General features: G+C 40.8%; 1 protein-coding gene across 1 annotated transcript in view; it reads left to right on the top strand.

Annotated features, from left to right (window-relative positions):
- Positions 1–23,030, top strand: part of niban2a (niban apoptosis regulator 2a) — a 36,100-nt gene that overhangs the window by 4,419 nt on the left and 8,651 nt on the right. The window contains exons 2-6 of the mRNA XM_080047186.1: positions 6,948–7,078; positions 8,734–8,862; positions 8,956–9,061; positions 9,564–9,731; positions 19,566–19,681. Of these exons, the coding sequence (XP_079903312.1) occupies positions 6,948–7,078; positions 8,734–8,862; positions 8,956–9,061; positions 9,564–9,731; positions 19,566–19,681 (650 nt within the window). The remainder of the gene's footprint in view (positions 1–6,947; positions 7,079–8,733; positions 8,863–8,955; positions 9,062–9,563; positions 9,732–19,565; positions 19,682–23,030) is intronic.

Raw genomic sequence — 23,030 nt, 5'->3', positions numbered from 1 at the left:
ATATGTTTTTAATCTTGTGTGCATAAACTATGCTATATCTTGTGAGCACAATCTTTTAATATGGCTTATACAAGATCCAGTAGGGATATATAATAAATAATAACATAAAACAATATATTTTGGGACTTGAGGGGCTCAGTAGACAGATGTATCAATCTCCTCTCAGATTAAACCAAACAAAATTACCCTTGACCATTCTCTGATATAACATTAAACAACAACTGTGCTTTAACATGTATTAATATACGAGTCACATTATTATCTCACCGTGCAGAAAGCACACATATAAAATAGTGTGAAATATGAGAAATCGAAAATGATGATTTAAGTTAAATACTAAAGTTTTAGGTAGTTTACTGCAAATATATGTTAAGAAATCTTAATATTGAGGTAGGGATGGGTGGTAAACCAGTGTCACGTTATGCCCTGATATGGATTTTGCAATATAGCTTGACGTCAGTAACTGCCACATGTTTCGGTTTTAACGCGCACATGGAGCTTGCCACAACACACGATGTACTAACATTAAACACCCACACAAACAGGGGTGTAGTGTTATTTTTATTAATACCAGAGTTCACCTATGACACATGTGCATGTGTGCACGTGCAAAGTTAACATGTGGCATGCCCCAGAACTACACAGGTGTCACTCAATCAAGCTAACTATTGATTTGTATTACCTTTATTTTATTATGATGTCCCATTGACATAAAAACAAAATCTCATGTACAAGAGGGACCTCTCCAAGGTAGCAACTGAAGTTGGTTGTCTAGCATACTGTTAATTTCAAGATCTTTGGTGTTAAGAACGGATTAAATTATCCCATGTCTCTGTTGGAAAAGGATACATACCATTTACTTATTATATTATAAGCATATTAAAAGTATTTACATAAAAGATTGGCCAGGCTACTCCTCCCAAAATCTAGGCTAGACAAAAAAGTAATGCTGTGATATAATCCCATCACTGTCCAAAACATGAAAAATACTTCAACATAAATTTAAAGTCATATCGCCCACCCCTAGTTGGTGCCTTGGTGGTGAGTTATAGAAAACTAAAACTTTCTGAGATTTAGCAAGAGCTATGCAATAACTTTTCTTATTAGAAGCTTATGACACTTATGTGAATGATAAGATAACTCTAAACAGTAGGGATTTTTGATACTGGTCCAAAGACGACACCTGAGTAAGAGATACTAAAACAATACTTTCTTTTGGTAACTAACTTTTAGAACTGCTCATGTGTGTCATTAAACAAATTTAGTTAATGCACACAAATAAATGTACAAGAACTTCAAATGAAATAGTCAAGTCAAATCGACAAACATTTGGATATTAATAAGGAACTATCAATGCTTCTGACACATTTTGGTTGCGAGTCTTTGTTTCAGCTGTCTCACGGTCTTCCTTTGTATTTCCTCTAACCTGTCTACCTATCTCCCCCTGGTATGACAGTGTTTTTAATAAGTTGATGTGTCCCTGTCCCCATGTCTCCTCCACATTCCCTCCCTGCTTATTCTGTCCTGTCAGCTCTTTCCTTCCTGCTCTCCCACTGCAGGCCGGCTGCCTCCTTCCTGTGTTGTTCCTTCCATAAACAGATCATGGTCAACACTGCCTGCTGCTGACTGAGCCAAACACGCTGATCAGTTCTTAAACTGAATATTTTGCCAGCACTGGAACGTGGGAAAAGCTCATGTCCCGTCCAGAAGGTTCTTGGGACTATACATTACAAGTTGCAGAGAGGATATACAGTCCCCTCCAAAAGTATTGGAACAGTTAGGCCAATTCCTTTATTTTTGCTGCAGACTGGAAACATTTGAGTTTGACACCAAAATATGAATATGAGACAATACATCAACATTTCAGATTTAATTTCCAGGTATTTACATCTGGATCTGATACACACATTTTTAGGTGAGCAAAAATATTGGAAAAGATAGACTTAAAATAAATTGAAGTGAATAAGACTTAATATTTTATTGCAAATCCTTCACTTGCAATAACTCCATCAAGCCTATGATCCATTGACATCACAAAACTTTTTCATTCTTCTTTTGTGATGCTTTTCCAGGCTTTCACCGCAGCCTCATTCAGTTGCTGTTTGTTTCGGGGGGTTACTCTCTTCAGTCTCCTCTTTTTTTTACCTTTATTTATACAGGTAAATCCCATTGAGAGCGAAGACTCTTTTGCAAGGGAGACCTGTTCCCATTCCCACGTTACCATTCACACCATTACTCTTTAACAGGTAAAATGCATGCTCTATAGCAGGGGTGTCAAACTCATTTTCACAAAGGGCCGAATTACGACATGATAATCACACGAAGGGCCAGACATGTCGCTGCCTTCTTTTTAATCCAAAAATCAAACAACATATCTAGGTATATAACCTGCCTACATACGGGGCATAGGCTAGATTTTGTTTACATATTTTGGGGGACAAATTATAGGTGGGGCGTATGGGGGTGCTCCCCCAGAAATGTTTGTGCGTCAAACACTTAATTTCCTGTGTTCTAGTAGATTTTTCTGTTTCTGTTTTCTGTGCCTTTTCTGCGTAAATTTATTGAGGAAATGTCTTTATTTTTGTAAAGGAAAAGACAACATTCAGGTTCCTGGTGAAACAATTCTAAAGGACTATAATGCAGTAAGGCTCTCAGGCATCCTGGATTGAGCCACAATATGTTTTCTCTTGGATTTTTCAAAACTTTCTGCACATTCAAAACATGTCACGTTTTTTTATTTTATTTTTTATAGGAATCATGACGCAGCAGTGTTAAATGTTTATGACACTTTACATTGGTAATGAAATGCAAAGCCACCATTGGAAATGAAAGGGGTGGGCTATCAGCGGCTATCTAACGTTAGCAAGTTAGCTAAATTGTAACTTGAGGCAAAAGTTAGAAACCAGATAATGTTAGCATTCATCCTTAGACAGTTGACACAATCAATCATCATATTAGCATTCTATTTTGCCACATAGATTGGCCTATTTACAGCCATTAGAAAAAACATATTTTCTTCAATGCAAGTTCATCAATTCATGGCTTAAAATTCTGAGCTGTGGAACTTTCAGCAGACATTCCTAGTGGTAAGCTGTGCGAGTGTCCTAACGGTTGGGAGCGTGTGCGAAGTGCGGATATGGCACAGGCTCCACATGAGAAAAAAAAAAAAAAATCATCAATTTTTTTTTATTTTTTATTTTTTTCGCGGGCCAAATTTAATGGAATTGCCGAATTGGTTCGCGGGCCAGATTAAATATTTAAACGGGCCAGATTTGGCCCGCGGGCCAGAGTTTGACACCCCTGCTCTATAGGGTTTAGGTCTGGAGATTGACTTAGCCAGTCTAAAACCTTCCATTTCTTGCCCCTGATGAACTCGTTTGTTGTTTTTATAGTTTTTTTGGGTCATTATCTTGCTGCATGATGAAGGATCTTCCAATCAGTTTGGTTGCATCTTTCTTTAAATTGGCAGACACAATGTTTCTGTAGACTTCTGAGTTAATTTAGCTGTTGCCATCATGTGTTACTGTGTTGTTGTCAAGATTAACCTTTACCAAAGTGATGGAAAGGCTAAAGTTTGGAGAAAGAAAGAATCTGCTCATGATCCCAAACATACAAGCTCATCTGTGAAACACGGTGGAGGCAATGTCATGGCTTGGGCTTGCATGGCTTCTTCTCGGATGGGCTCATTAATCTTCATGGATGATGTAACACATGATGGCAACAACAAAATGAACTCAGAAGTTTACAGAAACATTTTGTTTGCCAATGTAAAGAAAGATGCAACCAAACTGATTGGAAGATCCTCCATCATGCAGCAAGATAATGACCCAAAACACAACGTAGTTAATCGGGGGCAACAAGTGGAAGGTTTTAGACTGGCCAAGTCTATCTCTAGAGTTAAACCCTATAGAGAATGCATTTTACCTGCTAAAGAGGAGACTGAAGAGAGTAAACAAACAACAACTGAAAGAGGCTGCAGTGAAAGCCTGGAAAAGCATCACAAAAGAAGAATGCAAAAGTTTTGTGATGTCAATGGGTCACAGGCTTGAAGCAGTTATTGCAAGCGAAGGATTTGCAACAAAATATTAAGTCTTATTTACTTTAATTTATTTTATCTGTTCCAATACTTTTGCTCACCTAAACATGTGGTGTTCCTTTACAAATAATGCTATCTTCTCAGTTGTGTATCAGATCCAGATGTAAATACCTGGAAATGAAAGCTGAAATGTTAAACCGGAAACATTTGGGTTTGACACCAGAATATGAGACAATAGATCATATTGTCTCATATTTTGGTGTCAAACCCAAATGTTTCCGGTCTACAGCAAAAATAAAGGAATTGGCCTAAATGTTCCAATACTTTTGGAGGGGACTGTATGTGCAATACCAGAAAATACTGATTTAGAATGATCAATACCTGTAGGGAGACTCCAAACTAAGGCTGCAACTAACAATATTTTCATTATGTTTAAAAATGACTGAAAGATACTTAAAATGGTGACAATATCAAACTACTACTTTTGTCTGACCAACCTCACAAAACGTTGATGTTTGGCCAGAAATAAAAAGTAACACATCTTGAATATTACTATTTGAATGAATGATAGACCCATAAAAACATTGAGTCTTGGGTTGGATTATACAGGTCCTTCTCAAAGAATTAGCATATTGTGATGAAGTTCAATATTTTCTGTAATGTACTGATAAACATTAGACTTTCATATATTTTAGATTCATTACACACAACTGAAGTAGTTCAAGCCTTTTATTGTTTTAATATTGATGATTTTGGCAAAAAAGTAAAGAAAAAACAAAAATCCCTATCTCAAAATTTGCATATTTCATCCGACCAATAAAAGAAAAGTGTTTTTAATACAAAAAAGTCAACCTTCAAATAATTATGTTCAGTTATGCACTCAATACTTGGTCGGGAATACTTTCGCAGAAATGACTGCTTCAATGCGGTGTGGCATGGAGGCAATCAGCCTGTGGCACTGCTGAGGTGTTATGGAGGCCCAGGATGCTTCGATAGCGGCCTTAAGCTCATCCACAGTGTTGGGTCTGGTGTCTCTCAACTTCCTCTACACAATATCCCACAGATTCTCTATGGAGTTCAGGTCAGGAGAGTTGGCAGGCCAATTGAGCACAGTAATACCATGGTCAGTAAACCATTTACCAGTGGTTTTGGCACTGTGAGCAGGTGCCAGGTCTTGTTGAAAAATTAAATCTTCATCTCCATAAAGCTTTTCAGCAGATGGAAGCATGAAGTGCTCCGAAATCTCCTGATAGCTAGCTGCATTGACCCTGCCTTTGATAAAACACAGTGGACCAACACCAGCAGCTGACATGGCACGCCAGACCATCACTGACTGTGGGTACTTGACACTGGACTTCAGGCATTTTGGCATTTCCTTCTCCCCAGTCTTCCTCCAGACTCTGGCACCTTGATTTCCGAATGACATGCAACATTTGCTTTCATCCGAAAAAAGTACTTTGGGCCACTGAGCAACAGTCCAGTGCTGCTTCTCTGTAGCCCAGGTCAGGCGCGTCTGCCGCTGTTTCTGGTTCAAAAGTGGCTTGACCTGGGGAATGCGGCACCTGTAGCCCATTTCCTGCACACGCCTGTGCACGGTGGCTCTGGATGTTTCTACTCCAGACTCAGTCCACTGCTTCCGCAGGTCCCCCAAGGTCTGGAATCGGCCCTTCTCCACAATCCTCCTCAGGGTCCGGTCACCTCTTCTGGTTGTGCAGCGTTTTCTGCCACACTTTTTCCTTCCCACAGACTTCCCACTGAGGTGCCTTGATACAGCACTCTGGGAACAGCCTATTCGCTCAGAAATTTCTTTCTGTGTCTTACCCTCTTGCTTGAGGGTGTCAATGATGGCCTTCTGGACAGCAGTCAGGTCGGCAGTCTTACCCATGATTACGGTTTTGAGTAATGAACCAGGCTGGGAGTTTTTAAAAGCCTCAGGAATCTTTTGCAGGTGTTTAGAGTTAATTTGTTGATTCAGATGATTAGGTTAAGAGCTCGTTTAGAGTACCTTTTCATGATATGCTAATTTTTTGAGATATGAATTTGGGGTTTTCATGAGCTGTATGCCAAAATCATCAGTATTAAAACAACAAAAGACCTGAAATATTTCAGTTGGTGTGCAATGAATCTAAAATATATGAAAGTTCAATTATTATCATTACATTATGGAAAATAAATCAACTTTATCACAATATGCTAATTTTTGAGAAGGACCTGTATATTTAGGTCTTAGATGATAGAATACCCGGGCCAGGAGTAGGTCATCAAAATGTACTCATTTGCCAGCAGTAGTTACATTTTTCAACTGCAGTTGTATTTGAAATATGCAAAAGGTTTCAATCCTGAACATTTGACCAATGACGGAGCTGTCAAGACAGCCATGATATGAAGTGAACTGTGCTGATAATACGTCAGGCATCTCTTTGTAAAGTTGGTGGACACGAGTCACTCTGTTGTCTTTCTAAAATACCTACTTTAAATTTTATTACATGGCACTTTTCATGAAGAGTGGATAGCAGAGGTGAAGGTTGTGGCCTCGTACACGGTAAAACCTTAAATGAGACAGTATGTCTTTACAGGAGCATTGCAGCTCTCCATCTACACGTTGTTAAATTTTAACAAAGACATTCAAATTTGAATGCTGACAAGTTTTTAAAAGCCCAAAATAGAGTTGATACAAGTGCTAATTCAACTTGTATAATTTAATTCAAGCTTTCTTCATTAGTGTAGTGTTCACAGCAGGACTGTGTGTTTATTATTACAAACATTACAAATGTGATGTATCAACAATAAAACTACTTTTTATCATCTACTTCATTTCAAATAAAAGTGTTATTAAAATGTAATGGCTTCCCTGGGTGTAGTATGGGTGTTTCCTGACCTAGTGTGTGTCTGTATTTGTGTCCTCCTGCAGCTCGGACCTCACATGTGATGAAGGAGTTCAGTGATGTGTACGAGCAGCAGTACGCAGTTGCTCTCTTCAACAGCGTCCGCTTTGAGATAGAAGGAGGAGGGGGACCGCAGACACAGCTGCTCCACAGAAAGGCAAGTGCATGGTGTCATCTGGAAAAGAGAAAACGCATCAATGGCTGGACAATACAAGACACACACACAAACCATACAAACTGGATTTTAATATTTGTCATTTCTAGAACATGTAACACATAACATTTGTTGCCATGTACTTAATGGCTTCAATATTTCCAGTTTATCACAACTAATTATTTTAGGTTTGGATAATATTATAGGGATAGCTGACATCCAGGAAAACAGCAACATTGCTCCAACAGGGCAATGAACACAAACAGTAAGACACTCAAACAGGTTTTAAACAAACCAACAGTTTATCCAGATTATCTCTTCACACCTCTTTATTTGGGAGGTTAAACTGATAGTGATCACAGCCAATATGCTGCTAATAAACCCTTATTGCACCGGAAACCTATGTTTGCACAACTACAACAAGGACACAGGGTCAAAGTTGAACCAGGAAGTGGGTTTTTAAACTGACAGATGTTTATAATGAACAGTTGGATTTTTTTTTTACTGTACGTCTTTGTTTTCCAACATGGGGCTAACCTGTGTCATTGTCCCGACTGCTCGTACTTCTTGGCCCATCTGACTATTTTAAGCAATGTGTCCATGTTTCCAGATGTAAACACTGATCTTGGTGGTTACAATACTAAAATCATTGATAGGAATGATGGCCAAAATTCCAAGAATAAGACCCAAGTTAAGACACAACTTCAATTCTCAAAATGTCTAAAATGAACAAATGTACACCGTTGTTTGTAGCTAAATGTAAAACAAACTTTCATCAATGTAGGCTTTGTTAGGCAAACAGGGCTGTATGTTACGCATGCTGCATGAATGGGCTTACTGTCGGGGTCCATGTACCTAACAAACTTTGCTTTTCCAGTCTGGACTTTTTGTATTGGTCTCATATTTATGGTTAGCGAATGTACTGAAAGTCCTACTTTTGTTCACAAGATGACTCACTGAAGGGGAAGTGGAGCACATTTCACACATGAACAGAGATGCTGTTTGGAATTTCATTAGAGAGTTCATCAACTCTTCTCACCGTGTGAAGGACAGCTGTGTGTTTGTGCTTCTAAAAAATATTTAATTATACATATGCAAACCAGCACTTTACAAACTCATACGTACGCACAATACATTTGAGGGCTCTTTGTTTCTAATCTTCAAATTTTTCAGTGTTTATTTGCTGGTTTAAAGATAACTAAAAAACTACTTCTCTCTGACATAAGCTAGCAGACAGAATCCATAGATATTTAACATTTTACAGCAGATAAACAGCAGCCAATCTGTTTTTTTAAACACAAGCAGCCCTTTATGTTTCAGCTCAGCTACTCCCGTCTGTCTCCTTCCTTCTTTCCTTCCTCTGTTAGCATTCTAAGTTGCAGTATTATTTGATCTAAGACAGGAAATCTGAAAACAAAGTGGGTAGTGTGTTTCCTTGTGTAAACACTAAACAAAAATCTCCACCCCTGCTTATAAACTCTATTCTAACTTTGAAGCTTCAAGTCTCTCTGAGTTAAGGGAGCTCTGACTGAGACGAGTGAAGAAACTACATTTTTTATGAAATATCTCATTAACTCAAAGTGTACGCACGTCTTGTGCTATTTGATACACAAAATATGAAATCATGCTTTAGTGTTATTTTTTCTGTGAATTTTTAGGACCCTTTGGCAGGCCGGTCCATCTTTTCAGGGAGTCTGTTTCAGCATCTGGAGGAGAATCGGAAGTGGAGGAATCGCTTTGTATCAGTGCCAAACACCTACACCATCAGCCTCTACGAGAGCAAAACAGTGAGTGCACTTCTTTCTCAGCCAAACAGCTGTCCCATTGGGGGATTTAGGCGCCAAGGTTAAAACCTCTCTGTTTTTCCTTCTCTCTGACAGGCACATGACCGGGGCCTTCACCCAAAAGTAACCATCAACTGTGCTGGGTACAAGGCCCTGACCTCAATGGAGGAATACATGGAGCTGCTCAATACCAGCCTGCCAGGTAAGAACAGGACCAATAGGATCACGTAGTCCGTCTGCACTGGTTTCACCTATGAGTGGACCTTGGCTGGGCATTCATTCAGTTGTATCATTTATTGACAATGTTTTGAAAAACTCTTGTCTAAATCAATGATTATTGAAGTACATTAGAATAAAAAAATTAGACTAGATTAAATTGAGTGTTTTTAATCAAATGCATAATAGAGGGACATTTCTTGCAACATCATTTAGCTTATTGTGAGTGATATTAAATCATTTGCCATATTGTGATTATAAATTGATATAAGTAGAATTTGTAGAGTTTAAATTACTTTAAGGAGATTTTATGCAAACTTTTTTTCTGTGCGATTCTCACTTTTCTATTCTCTTTGTTTTACTTCATTTGATGTCTCACTTCCTCCCAAATTAATTGATCAAATGAACTTATTTTTGGCAATGATAGAGTAAAGACTGCAAATGGGCAAAATGCATTTCTCATTCTTGTTCTGTCATGTGACTTCTAGGTATCAAGGCTAAAGTGGGCAGTAATCCATTCATCAGGTGTGCCACCCAGTTCCCCCTCATCCTGTGGCACCCGTACGCCCGCCACTACTACTTCTGTGTGATGACGGAGAAGGAGCAGAACAAGTGGCACGCTGTGCTGCAGGACTGTGTCAGACACAGTGACAATGGTAACACAAGCACACAATCTTCTACTTAAAGAGGACCTATTATACTACTTTTCTGGTCTTAATTTCTTGTTTTACACTGCTATAGAGCAACCTGACACGAATCACATCACAAAAAACTATGTAGATTTTCGGGAAGCTCTTTCTCTTATTTTGGCGATCCAGCACATCCTGTCAACACTTGAGTGTGTGTGCTTCGGCAATCTCCGCTCCCTCCGCCTGTGCATCGGCCATCTCCGCTACCCTCCCCCCCCCTCTTGCAAACCCCACTCCGTTGTGATTGGTTACCTTCCTTCCGGAACACTTTCAGTGGCGGGAAGCGCGAGCATGGACCTATAATGGCGCGAGGCAGACGCAAACAGGGAAGTGACAGCATTACCATACATGGAAACATCCGCGTGGTCACGTCACGAATTTTTATGCGACGTCACGAATTATGAAAGGGTAGACCGCTTTGAAGACGTGACTTCTCGACTGGCTAGAATAGTGTTTAGTGCTCTGCACAGACACCCCAGACGGTCAGCAGGGAATACGTCGAAATGCATGTAAGTCATTATTTGATAATTTAGTATGGTTAAGCATGACTATGAATCATCATAACAACGTTTATAGGTCATGAAAGTCAAAAGGCATCATAGGTCCTCTTTAAGGTGGAGTCAGGGATTCTGGAGAATGCTTGTTGTCAAAATCACTGAGAAATTCATCACAATCCGCTACCTGTCTTACTGTGTGTGTACACCGAATGTGTTAATACACAGCCTAGGCTCTGTTAACAGGCATGTTGCAAGCAACGGTGGGCCCCCTAAGCTTACCATTTGTATACATAGCCATTTACAGAGCCTAGGCTGTGTATTACCATATTTTTTTCCTCTCTGTGCTACAACCTGGACAACTATTGCTTGTTTACCTTTGTTGGCGGCTCAGATGAGGGTGTGTGTGTGCGTGTGCGTGTGTGTCAAGGTGTGAGGCCTTAACATGCCATCTGAGTGATCGGTGAATGTGAGATGCTGCAGGAATGACGCAACATGGTTACAGTGTGGCATGTTGTTGTCAATTTTAGATTACACCTACAGATGTTACAACTTTCAACAGCCCAGATAGACGGACAATATGCGTCACTCACATACTGGGAAGGGACTTTTGTTTGTTCAAATAAAACTGGGTTACCAAACTTATATTTGAGACAATGTATTTCGCAAACTCAACTCTTCCTCTATTTGTTACACAGTAAAATCTTTCATAAGTTTACACAAAACGATAATCTTTTCTATTACTATTTCAATAACCTTTAAATATAAAAATTGCACATAACATTCCTAAAGATTAAGCGTATTACAGCATAACATTGTGTCTATGTAGGAATCTAGTAGTGATGAGTCACTTCTTTTCCCTTTTTTGTGCAGGTCTTTTTAACCAGCCTTTATTTGTTTGCATGGCATCATCATTTGAGTTCTGGCTTTTAATTGAAAGTATTTTAGATGATACTGCTGAGCGTTTTGCATTTGGTTTGCAACCAAGAAGATGTTTAGTCAGGGTAGAAAACTACTTTCGATCTGCTAAGGTTTCTGCTTGTGTTGTCATGACTCGTGTCATTGTGCTGTTTAGACCACAGTCTATGGTTTAGACACAGAAGACAGAGACATGTCTGAGGATGAACAAACATCCCTCATGTAATCCATTTGTTGTCATGTTGTTACACTCAGTTTAGCAAGAGAACGTTGAGTGACACTTGAAGCTTGAAGCAGTGTCCAGTTGCTGCCTTCATCTTAGTAAAGTCAAGTTACATTTGTGTGGTTGTGCTTACGCACATGTACTTGTTTGTTAGTGTGTGATCTCACATTCGGTGTGCTTTACTTAAACTTGATCAAGAGAGAAACAGAATGAGCAGGGACCATTGGGAAGTTGAGATTAAAATAAAAAACTAAAGAGATCTGGCGAAAATCAAACGGCTGCTGCAGTAGCGGGTCCGGGCTTGTTTGAATCCTGCTGGCTGCAAAGGCAGGTGGTGTTGACATAGGTTTTAGATCAAGTGTAGTTTAAATGTTCCATTAAGAATTCATGACAATATACTTTTTTTTTTAAATGTATTTGTACAAAAAAAAAAGTACAGGTAAGGCAGAAATGTACTGGTCTTATTAATTATATTTCAAGTATCTTCGATTCTAAGATAAACTCAATTACACATTATTGTAAATTATTCGACCAACATGCTACAGAAAAAAAATCTTCTCTTCAAACAAATGAAGTCATTTACCTTTAGGTAATAAAACAAAAAAGTCACATCATAATGATAAGACATTTTAGCAACCGAGCGCTAACATCCACATTATTTGTACATGGAAGAATTGAACAATAAAGACTCTACCCCGGCTGACCCCTTTCCAAGCATGCACATACACAAGTATGTGGATTTACATGACTGTGGGCGTATACACATAATTATAATACCGTTTGCTTTGTGTGAGCTTTGAAGTTCCAACAGATAATCTACTATGAATGCTAATGTATGGCTAATTATCTGCAAAGTGTTTTACTTGGTTGTTAGACTGGATCATCATACATAAGGAGTCCTCGTTATCATCAAGTAAGCTGCAGCAGGATGCAAGCAAGCCTGCATTATACTCTGTCTAAATGGTTCTCCTGTATCATGACCAATTAAACTATAGTTCATACCATGTGTTGAATGAAACAGAACACTAGCTCCAAGCCCATAGCCAGGCTGACAAAGTTGCTTAACTGGATTCAACAATGTTCTTACTCTGAGCCAACTATAATGCCAACAGACTGTTGCATGAATTCAAAGTGTTCTGCTTAACCACAGCAGCTGCCTTTCATCAGTATTAGTTTGAAAACATCCACTGCAAGCCTGGAAGTAAGAGGAGCTTTCAAACAGAGGCTTCATTTCTTCATTTTAGGAAAGCTTCTTCAGTCAAAACCAGCTAATGGGTAAATGAACGAGAAAAAGCCAAACACTAATTTGAATACACATGTATTGTCTGTTATTCAGACTCTGCCTCTGTCTGGATCCACACTAGGTCACCCCTCACTTCACCAACACTACCTGTTGGGGCATGCTCAGTACACACCAGAGTCCCTGCCATACATTCCAGCTGTGAGGCTTGGCTTCAGGAGCATGTTGTAAGAGGCAGAGTGAGCTGCTGTTTTAAGGCCAGGACACACCAGTCCGACTACCCGAAAATGGAGACTGCCGATTCAGGGAGCTCCAGTCTTCCTGTCGCGGCCGAAAAAGTGCAAAGAACACACCAAACCGACTGCTGACTTTCCGTACGCTCTGCGCTTGCGCGGGACGTAATGTCTCCATTACAGCAGGCGGCGCTAATCTGTATTGTGGCCCGAAAAAATACGGAAGCCGGAAATGATGGGACGGCTCTCTAGACCATAAACATAGATAGAAATACGTATTTATTTATATTTATGGACCATAAAGAGCACCATTTTGAGCAGAGAGTGTCGAGCATGGTGTCGAGCAGTCAACAAGGGTTGATGCATGCGAGTACTCGCTGAACGAAACAAACAAACACATTAAAACGATGGCTAACTGTTGTTAGCTGTTTGTGCTACCCGCCTCACTTCCGGGCTTCACTGATTCGCTAGCCCTCCACAAATCAAATTGCTCCAACTGAAAGACTGCCTGCCGCCGATTGAACATGGGCTCAAAAGAAGCCCGACGACATCTACGACGACCGATTTCACGGCACACACCAAACAGATTCGTGTCCCCGCCCCCTCCCGACTCTACGACGGCGATTATCGGGCCGGTGTGTCCAGGCCTTTACTCTCACCATGGCTGGTGTCGGTGTGTGGATTGGGCATTCATGTGTTTACACGCCCAGCAGTTTCACTTCTGACATGTCTGTGAGGAAAACCAGAGCTGGTAAACTACTTTCCCTGTGGGTAGTAAATGGTTTTACAGCCTGCCCCCTGCCCTCTCTGCAGTTACTTAGTGGACTCATATGCACACAAACACACACACACACACACACGCACGCACGCACGCACACCTTTTGTATTTTGTAGGGTTACTAGAAATGTTATCCAGGTAGAAGGTATCTGAGGCTCTGCATTTGGGTTTCTAATGAATTACAGAACCTAGCACCTCTTAATCTAACTGCCAATCATGGTTGCTCAAATGCTGCAGTACCCATGAAGAATAAACTGCTAGCAGCATAGAAGCTTCATGCAAAGCAGCTCTTCAGCTGAACACTGACACCATTCAGATGGCTTTGATAAGTAAAAACCACAAGCTAAATGTTCAGATGGACACACTGATGTATTTGAATGCTCTAAAGCTCCTGGTGTTTTATCCTCAATAGCTCTCTGATAAAACGGTCAGCTGCTGCTTTGCATCGCCCTTACAGGATGATTTGCAAAGCAGCTGTTAATCAGCTTATGCTGGGCTTACACTAGAGGACTTTTAAAAGACTGAAGACTGAAACCCTCTTACATCTAAAGACAATCAACTCACACCTGAAGACAACTAGTCATTAGTTTTCAGTCACAGTCAGAGTGAGATTTTTAAAAGACAGGGGGTCTCATATTGCAAGACTACAACTAGATTCCTTTTGAGATTAATATTAAAGTTTTCTATTATACTACTTTTCTGGTCTTAATTTCTTGTTAAAAACTGCTATAGAGCAACCTGACACGAATCACATCACAAAAAACTATGTAGATTTTCGGGACACTCTTCCTCTTACCCTAGCGAGCACAGCAGTCTCTCTCTACACACTGGTTTGAGCTTCTCCGCCCCTCCCCCCCCTGCTGCAAACCCCACTCCGTTGTGATTGGTTACCTTCCTTCCAGCAGCGGGAGATTTTCAGGAAGGTGGGGGCATGCAGCCGGAGCTTGCCTGAGCAGCATTACCATACATGGAAACATGACAGAAACTACCCGAGCGTGACAGAAACTACCCGGAAATTTGAACAAGTTAGCAGCAGGGAATACGTCGAAATGCATGTACGTAATTATTTGATACTCTAGTATGGTTAAACATGACTATAAATCATTATAACAACGTTTATAGGTCATAAAAGTTGAAAAGTATCATAGGTCCTCTTTAAGTTAACAGGTCCCCTCATCAAACTATTAGGCACAACATGGCGCTAGAGCCCCTCTGGTCAGCATTTCATGGATAATGACTAACTGTTTACACTTTAAAAGCAGTCTTGGTAGAATGATAAAATATTCAAACATGACTGCTCTTATCGACTCGGTTGTAAAGCTCTGTAATGCTGGGCTTACACTACACGACTTCACGCGATTTGACAGTCGCAGACAATCTTCCAATGTCGGACTGAAATCACGGGAGTCGTGCTGGAGTTGTGGCGCGCGCACGTAATCTCAGTCGTTTGGTGTAGGGTGGTCTTCTGACCCGATTTCAGCCAGTCTTCTTCCCGTCTTGACGTTCCGACATTATCAAACGGGTTTGATATTATCGCTAGTCTTAGGGGGTTGGCTCAAGCGAAATTACGTAAACACTGTCACACTCTCGCATGCACCAAGCACGACACAGGAGGAGCGGCAATAGTCGCGACATGTGTCTGCCTGTGCAGGGACTTATTTCGGACACTTTCTCCTTGAAGCCTCGGCGGGAGAACCAGGCTGACAGCCGCGCAACCTTAACACTTTACCGTCAAATACAGGGTTAGGAGTTAAAGTTATTGGGGGACGAGATCAGCAAATAAAGATGGTCAAATAACTTAAGGAAGTCCACCGCTCGGAATATTGAATTAACCTTCTTTTAATTGAATAATCACTATCGCGTTTGCGGAAATAATATTAATCTCAAAAGGAATCTAGTTGTAGTCTGCTTCAAAATCTCCCTCTGTGACTGAAAACTAATGACTAGTTGTCTTCAGGTGTGAGTTGATAGTCTTTAGATGTAAGAGAGTTTCAGTCTTCAGTCTTTTCAAAGTCTTTTAAAAGTCCTCTAGTGTAAGCCCAGCATTAGCTGCAGGCCACTCATAAAGACTCTGACATAGGCTGTATCCCGTTACAGAGACCGCCTCCTTGGTAGGACGCGGTCTCGCGGTCTATGAAGGCTATAGCCTGTGAAGGCCGATTCGAAGGCCGGTTCCAAGGCCAACGAGCGTTGTTAAACGAGACGGTCTCCGCAGGTCTCCGTTTCGCTCTGTTTACGAGCATTTCCGGTTTGCTTAACAAGCCGTTGCCTTGCGTGACGACTCGCCGCTCCTGTGCTGCCTAGCAACCCTGATTGCTGCCAACGGAAACAGCCCTGTCAACGGAGGAAAAAATAAAAAGAAGTTGTCTACCAGACGAAAAGAAAAAAAAGTACAAGAAAAAAAGAAAGGAAGATAAAAGTTAAGAAGATGGAGCAACACGTTGCCGTTTTGTTATTTTTAATTTTATGCCATCTCTGAAAAAAACGCAATGAATCATGGGATATGTTGGGCTGCGAAGGATACATCTGATGCAGCCTTCAAAACCGTGAAACGAAGGCTGCATTTAGGTCCATGATATGAAGAGCCTTGCAAGGAGCCTTGCAAATGGAACAACCTTTGCGCGCCGCTATGACGCAATCGGTCTTCAAATGCAGCCTACGTAGACCGCAAACCCTGAATCAAGATACAGCCAGCGTGTCACAGTGCAGCTGTCTCTAGTCCTGAAGTGATTTGGTTTATTATTCAAAAAGCCAAATCAACAGAATATAAATCAACAATGTTTATAAACAATGTAGAGCATAGGTAATTTGAAGCAAAAATTTGCTAATTCCAGTAGAGAAAAAAACGTGACGATTTGTGGCTTTATTTTGTATAATATTTGTTTGCAGTTTTTTTTTCACTAATTGAAAAAAAAAATCAAGAGGTGAATTGATACAAATTGTCATTGGTTTCTGCCCTAATAATGGGTTGGGTTTGTGCTCCCTGACCAGCAGCAGGCTGATGCTGCATCACATTAGTAGTCAGAGAGAGACACTGCTCCAAGCTGCTGCTGGGCCATCAATCACAGCCAGCTCTCCACCCCCACAGCCTTTAAACCCAGTCTCCAGCTCTCCACTCTGATCACATCTATGACTAAACAAGAGACATGCAAAAGGAGGATCATTTCAACAAAGACTGTTACGGTAGCAGAGCAGGACGCTTATGCTATACGATTAACAATCTTTAAATGCTTATGTATCTATGAGGTTGTTAACAGCACTGTATACAAAAAAACAAACAATAAGGTCCACTTTTCGCTAATGAGCTGCTACTGGAGGCAGGGATCTGCTAATACCATATGCTAGGTCTAACTCACTTATGTGCTTGTGATGTCTGCGGCTGATCATGGTATGTTCCAAAGAGTGTTTATTGTGCTGTGGGATTGGCTGGTTCCATAGGGCCGCACCATACGGGGAAATCCTACTCATGCATGACAGTGGGAGCAGCAGTGAGGGGCCTGGATGAAGTGTTTAAAACATGCTTTGACGCAAAGGAAGGGCAACCAAAGCTTAAGTCTTATCAGACCATTTTTTTACATTAAAATGCATGGTACATTTTAAAAATGGCAAATATATTTGAAGCGAGAGAAACATTCACACACACTTGTAGTTATGAAGGCCTGGGAACCTATCCACGACTGTTTCTAAACTCCCACCAGCCAGAGTGTGGTGAGCAAGGCAGGGAGGGAAATGCCTCAAATAAAATGACCGTGGTAAGTGCTGCCACATGTTCCCACACACACACTAACACACACGAGACACTGATCTGTTCCTTGATCTAGGTTGGTTCAGTCAGACACATGTAGGCCTGGTAAACCATCTTGAACTTCTTTGGCTGGCACCAAGAGAACATTTCTCCTATGAGCAAGAAGCTGAGAATTAGAAGAATTCCCTGCATTTCTCACTTTGACTCAAATTCACCTCCAATGCATCTTTCCCTCAGGTCTCCCACCCCACTTGGGAAGCATTGCTCAGTGTGTAAACCTCCGTCCTAATTTGTGTCGGTGGTGATTATGGAAGTTGTAGTTTCATTTAAATCTAGTTGGGCTTTCATATGGCTATGTTTTAGCTTTGTTTGAATGAAAGACTTAACACTGACGTCTGCTGCATGTTCTTCACACCTCAGCGCAACACAGACAGTATCTGTCCCTTTGCCCAAACTGGAATGGCTATGATGCTTGTTGGTTGACTGCTTGGTCAAAAACACTTTAAAAGGCAATGTGTCAGATGTTGGCTGTATGCAGTTGTGGATTGTGGTTGTGTTAACTGTCTGGTATAAAGATAGTTAACCATAAGTAAGCATGGTGCTGCGTTCCTCAGACACCTTTCAAAGTATTGACCTCCTTTTGATGCCATGTCACCTGCCAACCTGGTGGTGGTCTGCACAGCTATTTTCCCACTGCGTCGCTAACCTTAGTGTCCAGTCAATTCTCATGAAAACTTGAGCCAAAACCAACTAACACAGCGACCCTTGGTCTGTTAGTAAAGATTTAGGGAGCAGAGACGGCTTCCTGTCTGGCTCTGGCTTTCTCCTTGGTCACTTCCTGTCTTTGTCAGCCTCCTCTTAGTCACAGACTAAACAACTTGATCCACATGCACATTGATGCTTGTTCATGACATACTTCACATACAACCAACAGATATCACTCAGGCATGCAGTGGGTAAACCAACCATTCATGCATTATGCAGTACAGGAAACTGCTGCATTTTTCTCTCATTTGTTGGCACCTCAAGAGGAAACAGTCTCAGAAGACCAAGAGTCTAGAGGGCAGTGGTGTGTCTGTGTGTGTGATGTGTCAAATGGCAAGGTTACAGAGGCAAAATCTGAATATTAAGCTTTTAAATTCCTATAATGACATGCTTGTCACCTTGAACACTTTTTTATGACATCAATTATTTCTTTAAGCTGTTCAGTTTGTTAGAAAACCAGTATCATTGTGGTATGTATCCTTACTTTCAGTGGAAATTGTAAGTGCAGGATTTACTGTGTTTATGCTCAGTGAAAAGCTGAAGCATACTAAAAAAGGTACTGCTTCTATTGTTGAAGTCTTGCTTTATTGCTGACCATCATAAATTATGGTTAAAAAGATTTCAATAAGGTCTGAGTTGAAAAAAAAAGACAATTCTCTCCTTTACTTAAATGTACTTGTGTGTCAAAGGGACCAACTTTTTCTGCCACAGGAGAAAACGCAGCAGTCGAATTTATTTAAAGGAGGAACTGATCTGAAGGACAAACTGCTTATTATAGGGATGTTTTAATTCAAACACCTGTTTATACTCTCTTGTGAGGGGTTCATGACTTTCAGAACTCAGTGTCCCTCAGTGCTGTGGCCTTGACAGAGGCCACAGCACTCTTCAGCTAATGATGTATTTTCATCAGTTAAAACATGACCACATGATAAGAACCAACTTCCTTTAAAACACATGCATGTGGCCACGTGTTTTGTGAGCTTGTGTTTTCCTTTCAGCTGGGAGGGGCAGTTACCATAGCAACCACATGAAATCTGTCCTCTAACAAGCGACCACATCTTCCTGTTTTGAGGGATGACACAGCTGCATGTGATAGGGGCTGAGCGGGGATGTGTTGTCCCACACTCCAGCGACTAAATATAACTGCTGCTCAAAATTATAAGAAGTGACTCAAATGTTATGGAAACGGTTGATAGGTGTGAGAATATGCATGACAAGTTTTTTTTTTTTTTTTTCTATCTCATGAAGTAAACATTCAGACTGAGACCCCAATACAAATGAATAATGGAATCCCTAAATAGAAGAATAATCATCTCGCATTCTGGATACCAAGATCATTTCTGACAACTCTTTGTGTCTCTTATTTGACCAAGCGTGTGCACTTTGCTATTCTTCTGTCCAACAGGTCTGTCAGAGGACAGCACCGTTCAGACACCAGCCTTCACTGACGCAGTGAGACTGACCAGACAAGCCAAGGGACACTACGGGACCTGGGACATGATGTGTGGAGAGCCCCCACAGGTCAGGATCTCATATTAATCACAATACAGCTGTGTCCCAGTTCACAGTCTGGAGCCTCTAAACTTGCATGCATTTAAAAAAAGGATCCAACAAGGCCGTCACATTGTATACGAGTGAGGTATACCTTGTAAATTGGGTATCAAAAAACTTGTTTGTCACTGGCACAGTTTACAGATTGCTGGTTGTTTGATTAGTTTGTCTGCATGTACGACCTTTTGTCCAAATGCAAACATCACAACCCGAAAACTGGAGCATTGCAATTCTTGAGCATACACCAGCCTTGCTGAAGAAAATGCTCATTGCACATGCTTACAATGTTCTTTTATGGTGCTTGACATGACTCGTCATTGCCACCTTCTAGTCTGGCATGTTAACGTCACAGTTTTCAATAGTTGTTTTAAATATATACTTTACGTGTACGTACAGATATTCTAGAACACTGTAATGTGTGCAGGATTTTTTCTGCAATGGGAGGGGGTAAATGTATTTTAAATTGAAATATCTGTAAATGGGGACATGGCCTTAAACTACCTCATCGGGGAGTTTAATTCCTTCCTTAAGGTTCTCAGATGAAACCACCTTCATGGGTTGCATCCTGAAGATCCAGCCCCTCACATGTAACTTATATCCCTCTTGTATTGGGAGGTGGATTGACTGAGGATATTGACTTTTAAAATAGCATGTGTTGCAGGTGACCTTTGAAATCGATGTTTAGGAACAATTCCCAAGTAGTCCCTTTGAGTTCTTGTCTAAATCCATAGTTCTACCTATTGAAAGGCCACAATGATGCCATTCACGGGTAGAAAAAGATTCTTCAGAAGTAGGGTTTGTTTCCAGGAAAATGCTTTTTTCTCAGTGAATACAGCTCAGGAAAACACTCCATCTACCTCGTGAACACACACCCTTTCCTCACACTACAGTTCAAGAATGCACCTATACAAGACCTTCAAAGAGACTGTCAGCAACAACACCCCACCCCTCAACTTAGCAGCATTCACAAGGACACACACACACACACACACACACACACACACACACACACACACACACACACACACACACACACACACACACACACACACACACACACACACACACACACACACACACACACACACACACACACACACACACACACACACACACACACACACACACACACACACACACACACACACACACACACACACACACACAACATTGGGGTCCCCCCTCTGAATGAGTCCCTTTTTCAGTCTCTAGTGCCACACAGTCGCGCTGTGTGTTAATGGCAGTCACTTTATCTTCATTAATCCTCGTTTCCTGCAAGTTTCTGTCTTAGTCTGTCTTAGCACATAACAGTGGGCTAAAAACTCAACTACATGGACATGTTAAAGCAGTGATTTTTACCTGGAACAGTGCTAGGCAAACTTTAAGGAGAAAATACTGAGGGCCATACAGTAGTAAGAGGTTTTTTCCATTTTCAACCCTCTCTATCCCTTTCAGACATTCCTTTGGATTTGTAATCTATTTTACAGAATTCAGCATGGAAAACCTCAGAAGAGCTGGGCTGGTTCAATGTACTTGAAAAGGAAATTGTCTTATTAAAACCCATTGCTTTGCACTAAAAATAATTACAACCCCTGCATTACAAAATTTGCATTTGTTATTCAGGTTAATCATTTTGTGAATTTGTTGTGATAAAGATCAACAAGTCATGTTTACATTTCCAAAACCAGTTTATAATATTTCCCTAAGACCAGTGTTTGCATTGTGGAGCCAATAGGGAACGCCCCAAAACAAAAACAAGCCAGAGACCAAGTCGGCCCATCCCATTCATAGAAGTAGGCTACTCAAACATAGCCTATTATTAATTTTTCACATTCAGTGCATGACAACATCATGATGGTCTGCCTGACAATCACCAAAAGAAAAGCCTCTAGAGACAAGCTAAGTAGCCTAATCCACAATCAATGCCAATGGAAATACAGCACGCAGACGCGGATGGTAGCAACAGAGCAGATATAAAAAGCCAGTTGACAAAAGCTAACAGGCCTTTTTCATGAAAGACATTTTAACTTTTAGAAAAGACACAGACAGCCTAAATTTAATTTACTGGGCTATATGAATTCCATTTTGCTGCTTTGGTTTTAGGGTCCTCCTGGTATTGTAAATGCTGGCTCACTGTCATGACATAGGCTACTGGGCCACTTGAATGGAATGGGACAGAGCAACCGTTACTTGGCTAATTACTAACACCTGTGCCTTTAGCGCACTGTTCAAGTCAAAAACAACGTCTTCTGTGAAAAAGGCCAATTAGCTCCACATTTTCATTAACTGATAACAAAAGCACAAACACCAACTTATATTAACATAATATAGTAGGCTAGACTAGCCATGTAATGTATGCTAACACAAGTGGCTAATAGCCTACCTTACCTCAGTGAAGTGAAGCAGTTTCGAGACTATAACAGGAAAAACTCCAGCTGCTAGCTTGAAGTGTTGTATGAGTCCAACAGGAGAGACAACCAACGGCCGACGAACTCTATCACTGACCGACGGGGAGCAAGACTGATATCTTCCACAAAACAGTCCCGAGGCAACATTGTCAGACTGTTGGAAAACTAGCTTTAGTATTAAACGAAATGCTACATTGGAAGGCTATATTTTAAAACAAACAGAGTAGGCTAAGGGAGCGGCATCGACAGTTTTAAGAGACCGCTTTAACCAAAGGTGCGTGCCCTACTACTAAGCTAATTAAAAAACACCTGGGCTACTACGTCACGTGAAGGCAGGGGAACTGTCTATTTGTTAAAGCATGTAGGCTAGGGGCCCATATTTTAGTAGAGCTTTTTACAGTGTGCTGTTTCTGTAACCTGTGCTGTTTTCAGCCACCATAGGCCTATATTAGGCTACATTTATCTTTTCGATATAGGCATAGGCCTACTAGGCCACTAGAAGTGTTTTAGGGATGAGTTGAATTAATTCAGTTTATAATTGGATTATACTTAAATGAAGTAGGCCTAGCCTATGGGATTTTAGAGGAGGGTTGGTCACCGTCACATTCACCAATGCAACAATAATACAAAGCAAGCTTTTAAACAAACAAGCTACATTATAGGCCTACCTGTGGCTTTTTGGCCTTTCGGTTTCCCCATGAGAAAAAAAAACATTATTGTAACAGCCATTCATTACCCAGCAACATGTTTCATCAAATATTTAGTTAAGCTTAGTTAAGAGCTTGTGGAGGTGCTAAGCTCTAGGTGTGTGTGTCTGTTGTGATGGCAGTGCCATAACACCAGCTTTCCTGCCTCTCATGGTCCAGCTGTGTTTCATCTCAGTTGCACCAATGTACTGTATGTGACCACAC

Source organism: Ammodytes marinus, assembly GCF_949987685.1.
Source record: "Ammodytes marinus genome assembly, chromosome: 18".
Taxonomy (NCBI): domain Eukaryota; kingdom Metazoa; phylum Chordata; class Actinopteri; order Uranoscopiformes; family Ammodytidae; genus Ammodytes; species Ammodytes marinus.
This window is presented reverse-complemented; position numbering and strand designations above follow the sequence as displayed.